The sequence below is a fragment of the Carlito syrichta genome, unplaced genomic scaffold (genome assembly GCF_000164805.1).
Source record: "Carlito syrichta isolate Samal-C Ts95f unplaced genomic scaffold, Tarsius_syrichta-2.0.1 Scaffold86295, whole genome shotgun sequence".
NCBI lineage: Eukaryota > Metazoa > Chordata > Mammalia > Primates > Tarsiidae > Carlito > Carlito syrichta.
Genome location: NW_007030391.1, coordinates 229832 through 241032, shown reverse-complemented (window position 1 = coordinate 241032; position 11201 = coordinate 229832). Strand labels below are relative to the sequence as shown.

Genomic DNA, 11201 nt, shown 5'->3' with positions numbered 1-11201 from the left:
GTATGAGCCATCATTGTGTGGGACACAGGAAGCAAAACACCTACAGGCCACCTCTGACTCAGACTGGTAGACTTCCGACTCGTGGGAGTCTAGTTTCATGAGATCTCATTCACAAATTCTGCAAGAATTCATTAAGCACCCACTGTGTTCCAGCTACTGGGGCCCTTGTGGAGGTAGCATTCTAGGAGTAGCAGGGAGGCAGATAATAAATATGTAAATACATTCAGGATTTATTCAACAAATAGTTTGGGGACAGGTGTTGCTATTGAGGAACAAAGCAGACACGAATCCCTGTCGTTAATAGAGTTTGCATTCTAGGGAGGTGACAGCATAACAGTAAATGTATAGATATAATATCAGGCTTCAGAAAGACAATAAAGCAGAACATATGGACAGAGATGACAGGACCGTCATTCTGTGGGAGGAGTCATAGGAGGGCTTGACCTAGACACCTGAGTATGGGAGTCATGCAAATAGCTGAGGGAAGAGTGTTCCTGGCATAGAGAACTGCAAGTGCAAGGGCCCTGAAGTGGGACCATGTTTGATTTATTTGAAAAATGGCAACGAGCCGGGCTCGGTGGCTCAGCCTGTAATCCCGCGCCTTTGGGAGGCTGAGGTGAGTGGATTGCGTGAGCCCGCGGGTTCGAGACCCGCCTGGGCAACTTGGTGAGACCTCATCTCTACAGTAAATCAAAAAATCAGCCTGGCGTGGTAGCGCATGCCTGTAATTCCGGCTACTCGGAAGGCTGAGGCGGAAGGATCACTGGAGCCCAGCAGGTCGAGGCTGCGGTGGCTGGGTGGGCGACAGAGTGAGACTCCAACTCAAAAAAAAAATGGCAATGACAGCTGGGTACAGTGGCTCACGCCTGTAATCTCAGCTCTTTGGGAGGTGGAGGCAAGAGAATTGCTTGAGCTCAGAGGTTCGAGACCAGCTGGGGCAACATAGTGAGACCTCATTTCTACAATAAATCAAAAAATTAGTGGGCGTGGTGGCATGCACCTGTAGTCCCAGCTACTTGGAAGGCTGAGGGGGAGGGATCGCTTGAGCTCAGCAGGTCCAGGCTGAGGTAGCCATGAGCATGCCACTCTGATTCTCTGACTCAAAAAAAAAAAAAAAAAAAGGAAGGCTGGGCGCAGTGGCTCAAGCCTGTAATCCTAGCACTTTGGGAGGCCGAGGCGAGAAGATTGCCTGAGCTCAGGGGTTCAAGACCAGCCTGGGCAACTTGGCAAGACCTCATCTCTACAATAAATAAAAAAAAAATAAGCTGGGTGTGATAGTGCACACCTGTAGTTCTGGCTACTTGGAAGGCTGAGGCAGAAGGATTGCTTGAACCTAGCTGGTCGTGCCACTGCACTCCCGCCTGGGCGACAGAGTGAGACTCTAACTCAAGATAAAAGCAAAAGAAAAATGCCAATGAGGAGTTAAGTGTTACCAACATTGGTTGATTTTTAGAAGCTCGGACTCCTAGAATACCAGACTCATAGAGACTTCTTGGTTATGGTGCCTAGAAGTAGCACTAGGATCCTGTGGATCCAGGCCTTTGACACCCTTCCCCTCTGCCCCCTCCTCATTATTCTGCAGACGTGGACGAGTGCCAAGAATATGGCCCTGAGATTTGTGGAGCCCAGCGCTGTGAGAACACTCCTGGCTCCTACCGATGCACGCCGGCCTGTGACCCTGGCTATCAGCCCACGCCAGGGGGCGGATGCCAGGGTGGGTGTCCATCGGGCATTGGGTGAGATGTGGAGGTGGTAGAAAGTCCAGAGATGGCCTGACTGTCTGGTGGTTGCAGATGTGGACGAGTGCCGGAACCGGTCCTTCTGTGGTGCCCACGCCGTGTGCCAGAACCTGCCCGGCTCCTTCCAGTGCCTCTGTGACCAGGGTTACGAGGGGGCACGGGATGGGCGTCACTGCGTGGGTACGGGGCTTCATGGGGGTGGGAGGGACGGACCAGAGGGGGTGGGAGGGGTTGATCGGGTCCTGTCCCTCTTCGTACATCTGGACACATGTGAACTTCTGGGTTGTGGAATTTAGGCCTTGGAATATAAGATCACCTCCCTATCAGTCAGAACTGTTCTGGTGGCAAGTGACAGAAACCTTCACTCATTCAGGTTGTATTTCTGTGTGTGTGCTTTTTAAAAAATGTATAAAGTGTATAAAGTACACTCATCTTAAGTATACATAAACATCTTTTTTACTATGTATAAAACTTTTACTGAGACTTACTATGAGCCAGACACTGCTCCAAGCACTTTACATGTGTTAACTCTGAAATGTGCACAACAGCCCATAAACATTCTTTATTTTTTCCTAACATTTTTATGAGGAATATTTCTAAACATACAGCATTTTGGGAGAACTGCAAGACAAACACCTGCATACCGATGGCCTAGATTCTATTATTATCATATTATTATACTTGCTTCCTCACATATCTACCCATTAATCCATCCAATATTTTAGACCAATTTAAGCATAAATTGCAGGCATCAGTCCACTTTCCCTTAAACTTTTCAATATGCATATCATTAACCAGAGTTCAATATGTGTTTACAGATATTTTCATTTGGGCTTCCATTTACATACAGTGAAATATATGGATCATAATTATACATTCTTGAAACTTTCACCAGTGGGAACACAATAGGGCTTTATTTCTTTAAAAGGAATTAAAATGCAAAGTCCTGGGATGTATTTGAACTTCAGGCATCATTGTATCCAGGAATTTTAACAAGGCTAATTCTGTCTTCTCTTGGCTCAGCTTTCCTCTGGATTTATTTTTAGGCAGACCCTCTTTTCACAATGACAAAGGTGACCCTGGAACTTCTCAGCTAACACTCCCAGCTTGGAAACCCTAGAGCTCAAGCTGGAGTTTCTTTTTCAATATTTCTAGCAAAAGTCCCAGGCCGGCTTTGATTGACCCAGCATGGTCATAGCCTATCTGGCAACCACAGAAATACAGTCATCTGGTGGGTCATGCCTGGAACATGTGCCCATCTCTTGGGTAGACTTAGCCCTACTGAAAGCACATGGGTTGGAAATGGAGGAGCACGGGGTTCCCAAGGGAAATTCAGCATATGTCACTAGTAGAAAAGCAGATGGTAGTCTAGGCCATTAATGATACCCATTATATTTAAAAGCTCAAGACTTTTGGACCTTTAGAATCATAGAAGTTTATAACCATTGGCTTCCTCTCCCCTGTTGTCTCCTGCTCACAGATGTGAACGAGTGTGAAACACTACAAGGTGTATGTGGAGCTGCCCTGTGTGAAAATGTCGAAGGCTCCTTCCTCTGTGTCTGCCCCAACAGCCCGGAGGAGTTTGACCCCATGACTGGACGCTGTGTTCCCCCACGGACTTCTGCTGGTGAGACAAATGTATCTTTGTAACTGACGGCTGCTGGCCCTACAAGAAAATGATGTGGTCTAACCATTCCTGGTGTGTACAGCAACCATCGGTTAAATACTGTTGTTTTAAACATAAGCAAAAACACATGGGTTAACATCAGTGGTGGGACTGTGTCGGGAGAACTAGATCTTGGTCCCGACCCCATCAGATTCCTGCGTTCAACAGATGTTCATAGGGCAACCACTGTGTTCAGGCCCTATTCTTGGCACTGGGGCACAGTAGTGACCAAGAAAGATTACTCTCTGTCCTCAGGGGACTCACCATCCAATGGGGCAGACAGAGCTAGCACCAGATAGTGGCAACCCAGAGACAGCAGGACGAGGAGGGAGGGAGCCCAGAGGCTGTGATGGGAAAAGCCCAAGGGGTTTTGGAGGAGGTGCCTGACCCAGCCTGAGAGGAGGGTTGGGGAGGGTTTCCTGTAGGAGAGGGCCTGGACTCCAAGCTACTCAGGAGGCTGAGATAGAAGGATTCCTCAGCCCAGGAGGTTGAGGCTGCAGTAGCCATGATCATGCCACTGCATTCCAGCTTGGGTGAAGCGTAACAACAACTCAAAAAAGAGAGAGAGAGAGACAATGCCAGGTGGATGAGAGGTGCGGAGTCTGGTTTTGCCACTGATAGCTGGGGCCCTCTAGGTCTCAGTTTCCCCATCTATGCCAGATGGGGCTGGGAGTTCAGCTCACATTGTCTCCCCAGGCACGTTTCCAGGCTCACAGCCCCAGGCACCTGCCAGCCCTGGTCTGCCAGCCAGGCCACCCCCGCCCCGCCGTCCCAGCACGCCTAGGCAGGGCCCTGTGAGCAGCGGGCGTCGGGAGTGCTACTTTGACACAGCGGCCCCAGATGCATGTGACAACATCCTAGCCCGGAACGTGACGTGGCAGGAGTGCTGCTGTACTGTGGGTGAGGGCTGGGGCAGCGGCTGCCGCATCCAGCAATGCCCCAGCACCGAGACAGGTGGGCACCAGCTGATGGGAGGACTCAGGACTGAGGCTCTGGATAGAGATACTGGGAAGGTCATGGGACTGGGAAAGGGGACACATTGGACAGGGTGTTGAGGTACTGGTCAGGGCAAGAGTGAGCTGCCAGCCAGGTAGGCATGGACGGGCATGAAGCTGAGAAGCGGGCACAGGCATGGGGCCTGAGGACTTGGGCATAGGGCAAGAGTAAGTACTAAAACGGGTGGGCGCCGGCAGGCCCAGGCCCCAGGGCTGGGACTGGGATTCTGGTGTCTGGGCTTAGCCTTGTCTCTATGTGCAGCTGAGTACCAGTCATTGTGCCCCCACGGCCGGGGCTACCTGGCGCCCAGTGGAGACCCCAGCCTCCGGAGAGGTGAGGACAGACTTCATCCCCAACCCACCCTAAGTCCCCAGGCCCAGCTCTGTCTGTATCTGTCTCCCCCACCCCATCCCTGTCTTTTTTCTCTGTTTTTTTCTTGGTCTCTTTCGCCATCTCTGTCTTTTCTGGTCATGCCCTGCCCTCACAGACTCCGCCCATCCAACCAGTCCCCACTTCTCTCCACTCTTCTGCAGACGTGGACGAATGCCAGCTTTTCCGAGACCAGGTGTGCAAGAGTGGCGTTTGCGTGAACACGGCCCCGGGCTACTCCTGTTACTGCAGCAACGGCTACTACTACCATGCACAGCGGCTGGAGTGTGTGGGTACGAGCCCCAACTCCACCATGCCCCGGAAACTCACCGACTCCCTACCATGCCATCCCCTCGCTGGAATGTGGCCACCACCAGCGAGAAGTCCTTCCTGGAGTCTGAACTCCATCTAGCACACTGTCAAATAAATGGCTGGAGAGAGAAATGGGGAGGGGGGGGTGAGGAGTTGTCTCTTAATCACTGTCTCCCCGCCGTCCTAGATAACGACGAGTGCGCCGACGAGGAGCCGGCTTGTGAGGGCGGGCGCTGCGTTAACACCGTGGGCTCCTATCACTGCACTTGCGAGCCCCCACTCGTGCTGGACGGCTCGCGCCGCCGCTGCGTCTCCAATGAGAGCCAGAGCCTCGGTAGCCCCGCCCCCGCCGGCTACGCCCGCCCGTGCCGCCCATTCCATTGGCTCAGCCTTACGCCTGCACCCAGGCCACGCCTCCTCGCCAGGCCACCTCCCCAGGCTCTCTTCCCGGCCGCGCCCCGTCGGGCCCAGTTGCGTCTCCGTCTTGTAGTCTGTCTCCGAGACCAGCTGGCCTGCTGTTTCCATCCAGAGGTTTTAGAGGCCACCTTTGCCTAGCGCCTCTCGGCATCTGGCTTCCTTTCTGCACATGGGGTGCATAACCCCCGTACCTTACAGGGTGGCTGTGAGGAATTTTCGTGGATGGATGGAGGGATGGATGAAGTCAAGGTCTCACTCTGTCGTCCAGGCGGGAGTGCAGTGGCACGATCACAGTTCACTGCAGTCTCGACCTCCTAGGTCGATCCTTCCACCTCAGCCTCCTGAGTAGCTGGGACTTTAGGTGCGCACCACCATGCCCAGTTAATTTTTTTTTTCTTTCAGAGACGAGGTCTCGCTGTGTTGCCTAGGCTGGATGGATTTTGTTTTTACGGACAGGAGGAAACCTGGTCTTACTGAGTGCTACCTGTTATTATTTCTCTATGTGTCTCTGGGTCTCTGTCTCTTTCTACCTGTCTGTAGATTTCTGCCTTTCAGTTTTTCTCTGAATTTCTGACAGTCTCTGAATCTGTCTTTGTTTCCAGGTCTGTGTTTCTCCTGTCTCTGCTTCTTTGTCTTCCTGTTTCGTTTGAGATGTGTTTGTCTCTGTCTTTTGGGGTCCTTTCTCTCTTTTTGTCTCTGATTCTCTCCTCCCTCTGTCAGTGTCTCTTGAGGTTCTGTGTCTCTAACACACTGCATCTCCACACCTCCCTTTCTGCCCACTGGCCCAAACACTGTTCTCCATTTCCTGCCTCTGCTGCATTCCTCCCCACCCCCCACCCCCCAATGCTAAGACTTCATTCAGACAATGCTAAGAGAAGAAAACAACTTCCTGGGGCCACAGTCCTTCAGAAGCCAGACTTCGGTAGACCCCTCTCAGACCCTGTCTCCCTATCCCTCATACCAGAATAATCCTTGTCCTCAATCCAGAACCCTGGCATGACCTCAGAGGACTTTCAGGAGTCAGATCACAGCTGATATGGATTTCTTGCTAAGCAGAGGATGGCTGGGCTGCTCCTGCAGGGGAGGGGGTCCAGCACCTGGGAGGACCCCAGTGCCAGCCCCACTCTGACATATGCTATCTCCACCTGCAGATGACAATCTGGGAGTGTGCTGGCAGGAAGTGGGGCCTGATCTCGTGTGCAGTCGCCCTCGGCTGGACCGTCAGGCCACCTACACAGAGTGCTGCTGCCTCTACGGAGAGGCCTGGGGCATGGACTGCGCCCTCTGCCCCGCGCAGGACTCAGGTACCCACCACTGGCCTAGACTGAACTCAGAGGCCCTGCCCCTTAGGATCCAAATCCAGACCTTCAGATCCCCCCAAACGTGGCCCCTTAGACCCCCATGCCACAGCCTATCACAAAAGCTTGAACCCCAGGTCACAACTCAAAGCCTTCCAAGACTCTGCCACAGAAGTCCCAAGGCTTGAAGCAAACCCTTGGGGTCAGCCCCACAGGCCCCTGAAGTCTGATTTCTTATGCCCTCAACTCTTGGTCTCTAAAACCCCAAGACATGGCCTATGAGATGTCCTCCCTTAAATCCTGGACCCTTAGGCCGGAAAAACCAGCTGCTCAGACCCCACCATCCTGGCCCACAGACCCCCTGGTCATAGCCCCACAGAGCTCCAAATCCCATTTGCCTAGGACACCCACATCCGGGTGCTCAAACCCCAATGCACAGCCCCCCAAGATCCCTGATCATTGGCTCTTAATACCCTTGAGTCTCCCCATCCTCAGCCAGTCTTGGGGACCCAGCCTAAAAGGCCCCAGTCTTGAGTCCTTAAACCTCCAGGTCCCAGTGACTCAAACCCTCTCCCATGCATCCTGGCCCGAGGCCCCCTGTAGCAATCCCTGGGATCTCCCAGTCCTGGGAGAAACAGTCCCATATCATTCCTAGCTTCTGTAGGTCCCCAAATTTCAGCATTAGGGACCCTGATTTTTAACTGCAGTCTCCAGTACCCTTGATCCCAGCCCGTCCAAATCTTTCAGACCCCCAATTCTGCCTCCAGAAACCTCTGATCCTGCCCCTTCAATCCAGTGCCCTGTTTTCTTCTTTTTTTTTTGAGCCGGGGTCTCACTCTGTCACCCAGGCTGGGCTCAGGTGATCCTTCCACCTCAGCCTTCCAAGTAGCTGGAACCACAGACATGTGACACCATACTAATTAGCCACTCGGCTAATTTTTTTTATTGTAGAGAGGAGGTCTTGCCCTGTTGCTCAGGCTGGTCTCAAATCCCTGAGCTCAGGCAGTCCTCTCGCCTCCGCCTTCCCCTCTGCTGGGATTACAGGCTTGAGCCACCACGCCCAGCTCCGTGCCCTGTTTTTAAGCCCCTTACACCCCCATGCCTGAGCCCATGGTCCTCTCCATCCTCTCCTCTGCCTCCTCTTCCCAGGGAGGGAATATGGGGGGAGAGGGGAGTCAGCAGGGCTGATTGTTTGACTTGGACCCTGTTCACAGATGACTTCGAGGCCCTGTGCAATGTGCTGCGCCCCCCTGCCTACGGGCCCCCGCGGCCAGGTGGCTTTGGACTCCCCTATGAGTATGGCCCAGACCTAGGTCCGCCTTACCAAGGCCTCCCGTATGGGCCTGAGTTGTACGCGCCACCTGTGCTACCCTACGACCCTTACCCACCACCACCTGGGCCTTTCGCACGCCGGGAGGCTCCTTATGGGGCGCCACCCTTCGACATGCCCGATTTCGAGGACGACGGTGGCCCCTATGGTGACTCGGAGGCTCCTGCCCCACCCGGCCCGGGCACCCGCTGGCCCTATCGGTCCCGCGACACCCGTGGCTCCTTCCCAGAGCCTGAGGAGTCACCTGCCCGTGGAGGCTATGCTGGTGAGCGCCACGAGCGGATGATGGAAGCGGACAGGGCAGGCGGAGAGGCAGTCAAGGGGGTGGGAGACACAGGTACTACCAGGGAGCAGTGGGGAGCAGAGTAGCTGCCAAGATGGACTGAAATTCCCACAGACCCGCAAAGAAAGAGAAGGGGACAGAGGGAAGCTGGGGGCCCACCAGGTAAACCTGGAGCGCGATGGACAGTTTTTATTTTATTTTTTTGTTTTTTTTTTGAGTTGGAGTCTCACTGTCGCCCAGACTGGAGTGCAGTGGCCGCTCCCGGCCACTGCAGCCTCGACCTGCTGAGCTCCGGCGATCCTTCCGCCTCAGCCTTCCAAGTAGCCAGAATTACAGGCATGCGCTACCACGCCTGGCTGATTTTTTGATTTATTGTAGAGATGAGGTCTCGCTGCCCAGGTGGGTCTCGAACCCTCGGGGTCAGGCAATCCACTCACCTCAGCTTCCCAAAGGCGCGGGATTACAGGCTGAGCCACCGAGCCCGGCTAGTTTTTATTTTACTTAAGTCGGAGTCTCTGTCGCCTAGGCTGGAGTGCAGCGGCACGCTCGCACGCTCGCGGCCACCGCAGCGGCAACCTGCTGGGCTCAGGTGATCCTTCCACCTCAATCTTCCAAGTAGCTGGAACTACAGGCTTGCAAGCAAGCCTGGCTAAGTTTTTGATTTATTGTAGAGATGAGGTCTCACCAAGTTGCCCAGGCTGGATTCAAACCCCTGGACTCAGGCAGTCCTCTCACCTCTGCCTCCCAAAGTGGTGGGATTACAGGCATAAGCCACCAGGCCCAGCCTATTTATTTTATTTTATTTTATTTTATTTTTTGAGTCAGCGTTTCACTGTGTTGCTCAGACTGGAGTGCAGTGGCATGATGGCCGCTCACTGCAGCCTTGAACTCCTGGGCTCAGGTGATCCTTCTGCCTCAGTCTCCTGAGTAGCTGGGACTACAGGAGTGTACCACATTCCCTGCTACCTTTTTTTTTTTTACTTTTGTAGAGACGAGGTCTATATTGCCCCAACTGGTCTCAAACTCCTAGGCTCAAGCAATCCTTCTGCCTCATTCTCCCAAAGTGCTGGGGTTACAGGCATGAGCTACCTCACCCGGCCTGGGATGGACAATTTAGAAAGAGACACAGATCCAGGGGCACACACCCTTGTGGGGTAATAAGGAACAAAGGCAGAAACCTTGAGTCATAGGGTCCCCACGTTCCCCACAGGAGCCCTGGCTGAGCCCTATGAGGAGCTGGAGGCGGAGGAGTGTGGAATCCTGGACGGCTGCGCCCACGGCCGCTGTGTGCGCGTCCCTGAAGGCTTCACCTGCCGCTGCTTCGATGGCTACCGCCTGGACATGACCCGCATGGCCTGCGTCGGTGAGGGGCGGGGTCGGCTGGTACTGGGGGGAGGCTGGGCTTGACCAGAGGGTAGAAAGGGACAGCCAGCCCAGAGGGAGGGAGTAATTCTTGCCCCTGGGTGGGGCTTGACTGCAGGGCTTTGAAGCAGGATCTATGGGTGGAATTGCAGATTTCTATGGACTCCCAGTGCTACCCTGGGCAATTTGCACAACCTCTTTGGAGAGCCTCAGTCTTCCCGTCTGTAAAATGGGAATACTATTTAGACAGTAGTACAGCCAAGTGATTAGAATCAAGAACTCTTGGGGGAGATGGACAGACCTCAGGTTTAATTTAGCCACTTGTTGTGTGACCCTGAATAGATCACTGTCCCTTGCTTAATTTTTCTCATCTGAAAAATGGGAATAGTCAAAGAGCCTATTTCATGGAGATGCTGTGACCGTCGTTAACATTGATTTCCAATAACACAGAAACCTATGTGTAAACTGAAGCTCAGAAAAGAGCCTCACAGTCAAGAACTGGGGGAGGGAGGAGAGAGAGGGGAGGGAAGTTGAGCATTCAGTCTTGGAGAGCTGGCCTGAGAACCCACCGGGCAGAGTGTGGGCTTGCTGTGTGACCTCGGCAAGCGGCTTTCCGCAAGCGGCTTTCCCATGCTGGCCTCAGTTTGCACATATGTAAAACAGGATCCCCGTGGCTGCCTCCTAGGGTTATTAGGAAGATAAAGTCAGCCCTCCTGATGTGCTTAAAGCAGTACTCCAGCGTTTCTTGTTGATGTCATCCTCAGTATTATTTTCCTAACAAGAACCTAGTGACTGGGGGCTACCATACCCATCTGACTGAACACGACGCTGAGGCAAACAGGTTAAGCTCCCCGGCCAGATCCCCACAGCCGGCAGGTGGCAGAGGCGGGATCCGAACGAGAGGCTCGGCATCCATACTCCCAGGAGACTCCGGGGCCAGGGAGGCGGGCTTCTGGGTCCCCAGCCTTCAGCAGCGATCCCTGTTTCCGCTCCCCAGACATCAACGAGTGTGCCGAGGCCCAGGCCACCTCCCCGCTCTGCGTCAACGCGCGCTGCGTCAACACGGATGGCTCTTTCCGCTGCATCTGCCGCCCGGGGTTCGCACCCACGCACCAGCCACACCACTGCGCTCCCGCGAGGCCCCGAGCCTGAGCCCGGCCCGCTCGCGCCCGCCAGGCCCTGTGCGCGCACCCTGCGGCCGCCCGTGTGCGAGTGCACGGGCCGCCCGACCGATGGAGGGGAGGGACCGACAGACACGCCAGGAAGCCAGACGCCGTCACCCCGGCCACCCCCAGCGCCCGGCCCGTGGCCCCCTTCACGGCCTCTCCCCTTTATAAAAATTTTCCATTAAAAGACACCTATTTTGTACCTTTGCCTGCCTTTCTGTTTCTCACACATCATCTCTTTTTTTGGGAGTCAGGTCTCACTG

At 54.1% G+C, this 11201-nt stretch overlaps 1 protein-coding gene across 1 annotated transcript in view; it reads left to right on the top strand.

Moving 5' to 3' along the window:
• The window catches only part of LTBP4 (latent transforming growth factor beta binding protein 4), a 30740-nt gene extending 19747 nt beyond the window's left edge, over window positions 1–10993 (top strand). The window contains exons 22-32 of the mRNA XM_021711894.1: window positions 1583–1714; window positions 1794–1919; window positions 3220–3366; window positions 4102–4359; window positions 4663–4734; window positions 4935–5063; window positions 5270–5416; window positions 6651–6803; window positions 8012–8392; window positions 9621–9773; window positions 10770–10993. Of these exons, the coding sequence (XP_021567569.1) occupies window positions 1583–1714; window positions 1794–1919; window positions 3220–3366; window positions 4102–4359; window positions 4663–4734; window positions 4935–5063; window positions 5270–5416; window positions 6651–6803; window positions 8012–8392; window positions 9621–9773; window positions 10770–10924 (1853 nt within the window). The 3' untranslated portion in view covers window positions 10925–10993. The remainder of the gene's footprint in view (window positions 1–1582; window positions 1715–1793; window positions 1920–3219; window positions 3367–4101; window positions 4360–4662; window positions 4735–4934; window positions 5064–5269; window positions 5417–6650; window positions 6804–8011; window positions 8393–9620; window positions 9774–10769) is intronic.
• The last annotated feature ends 208 nt before the right edge of the window (window positions 10994–11201 follow it).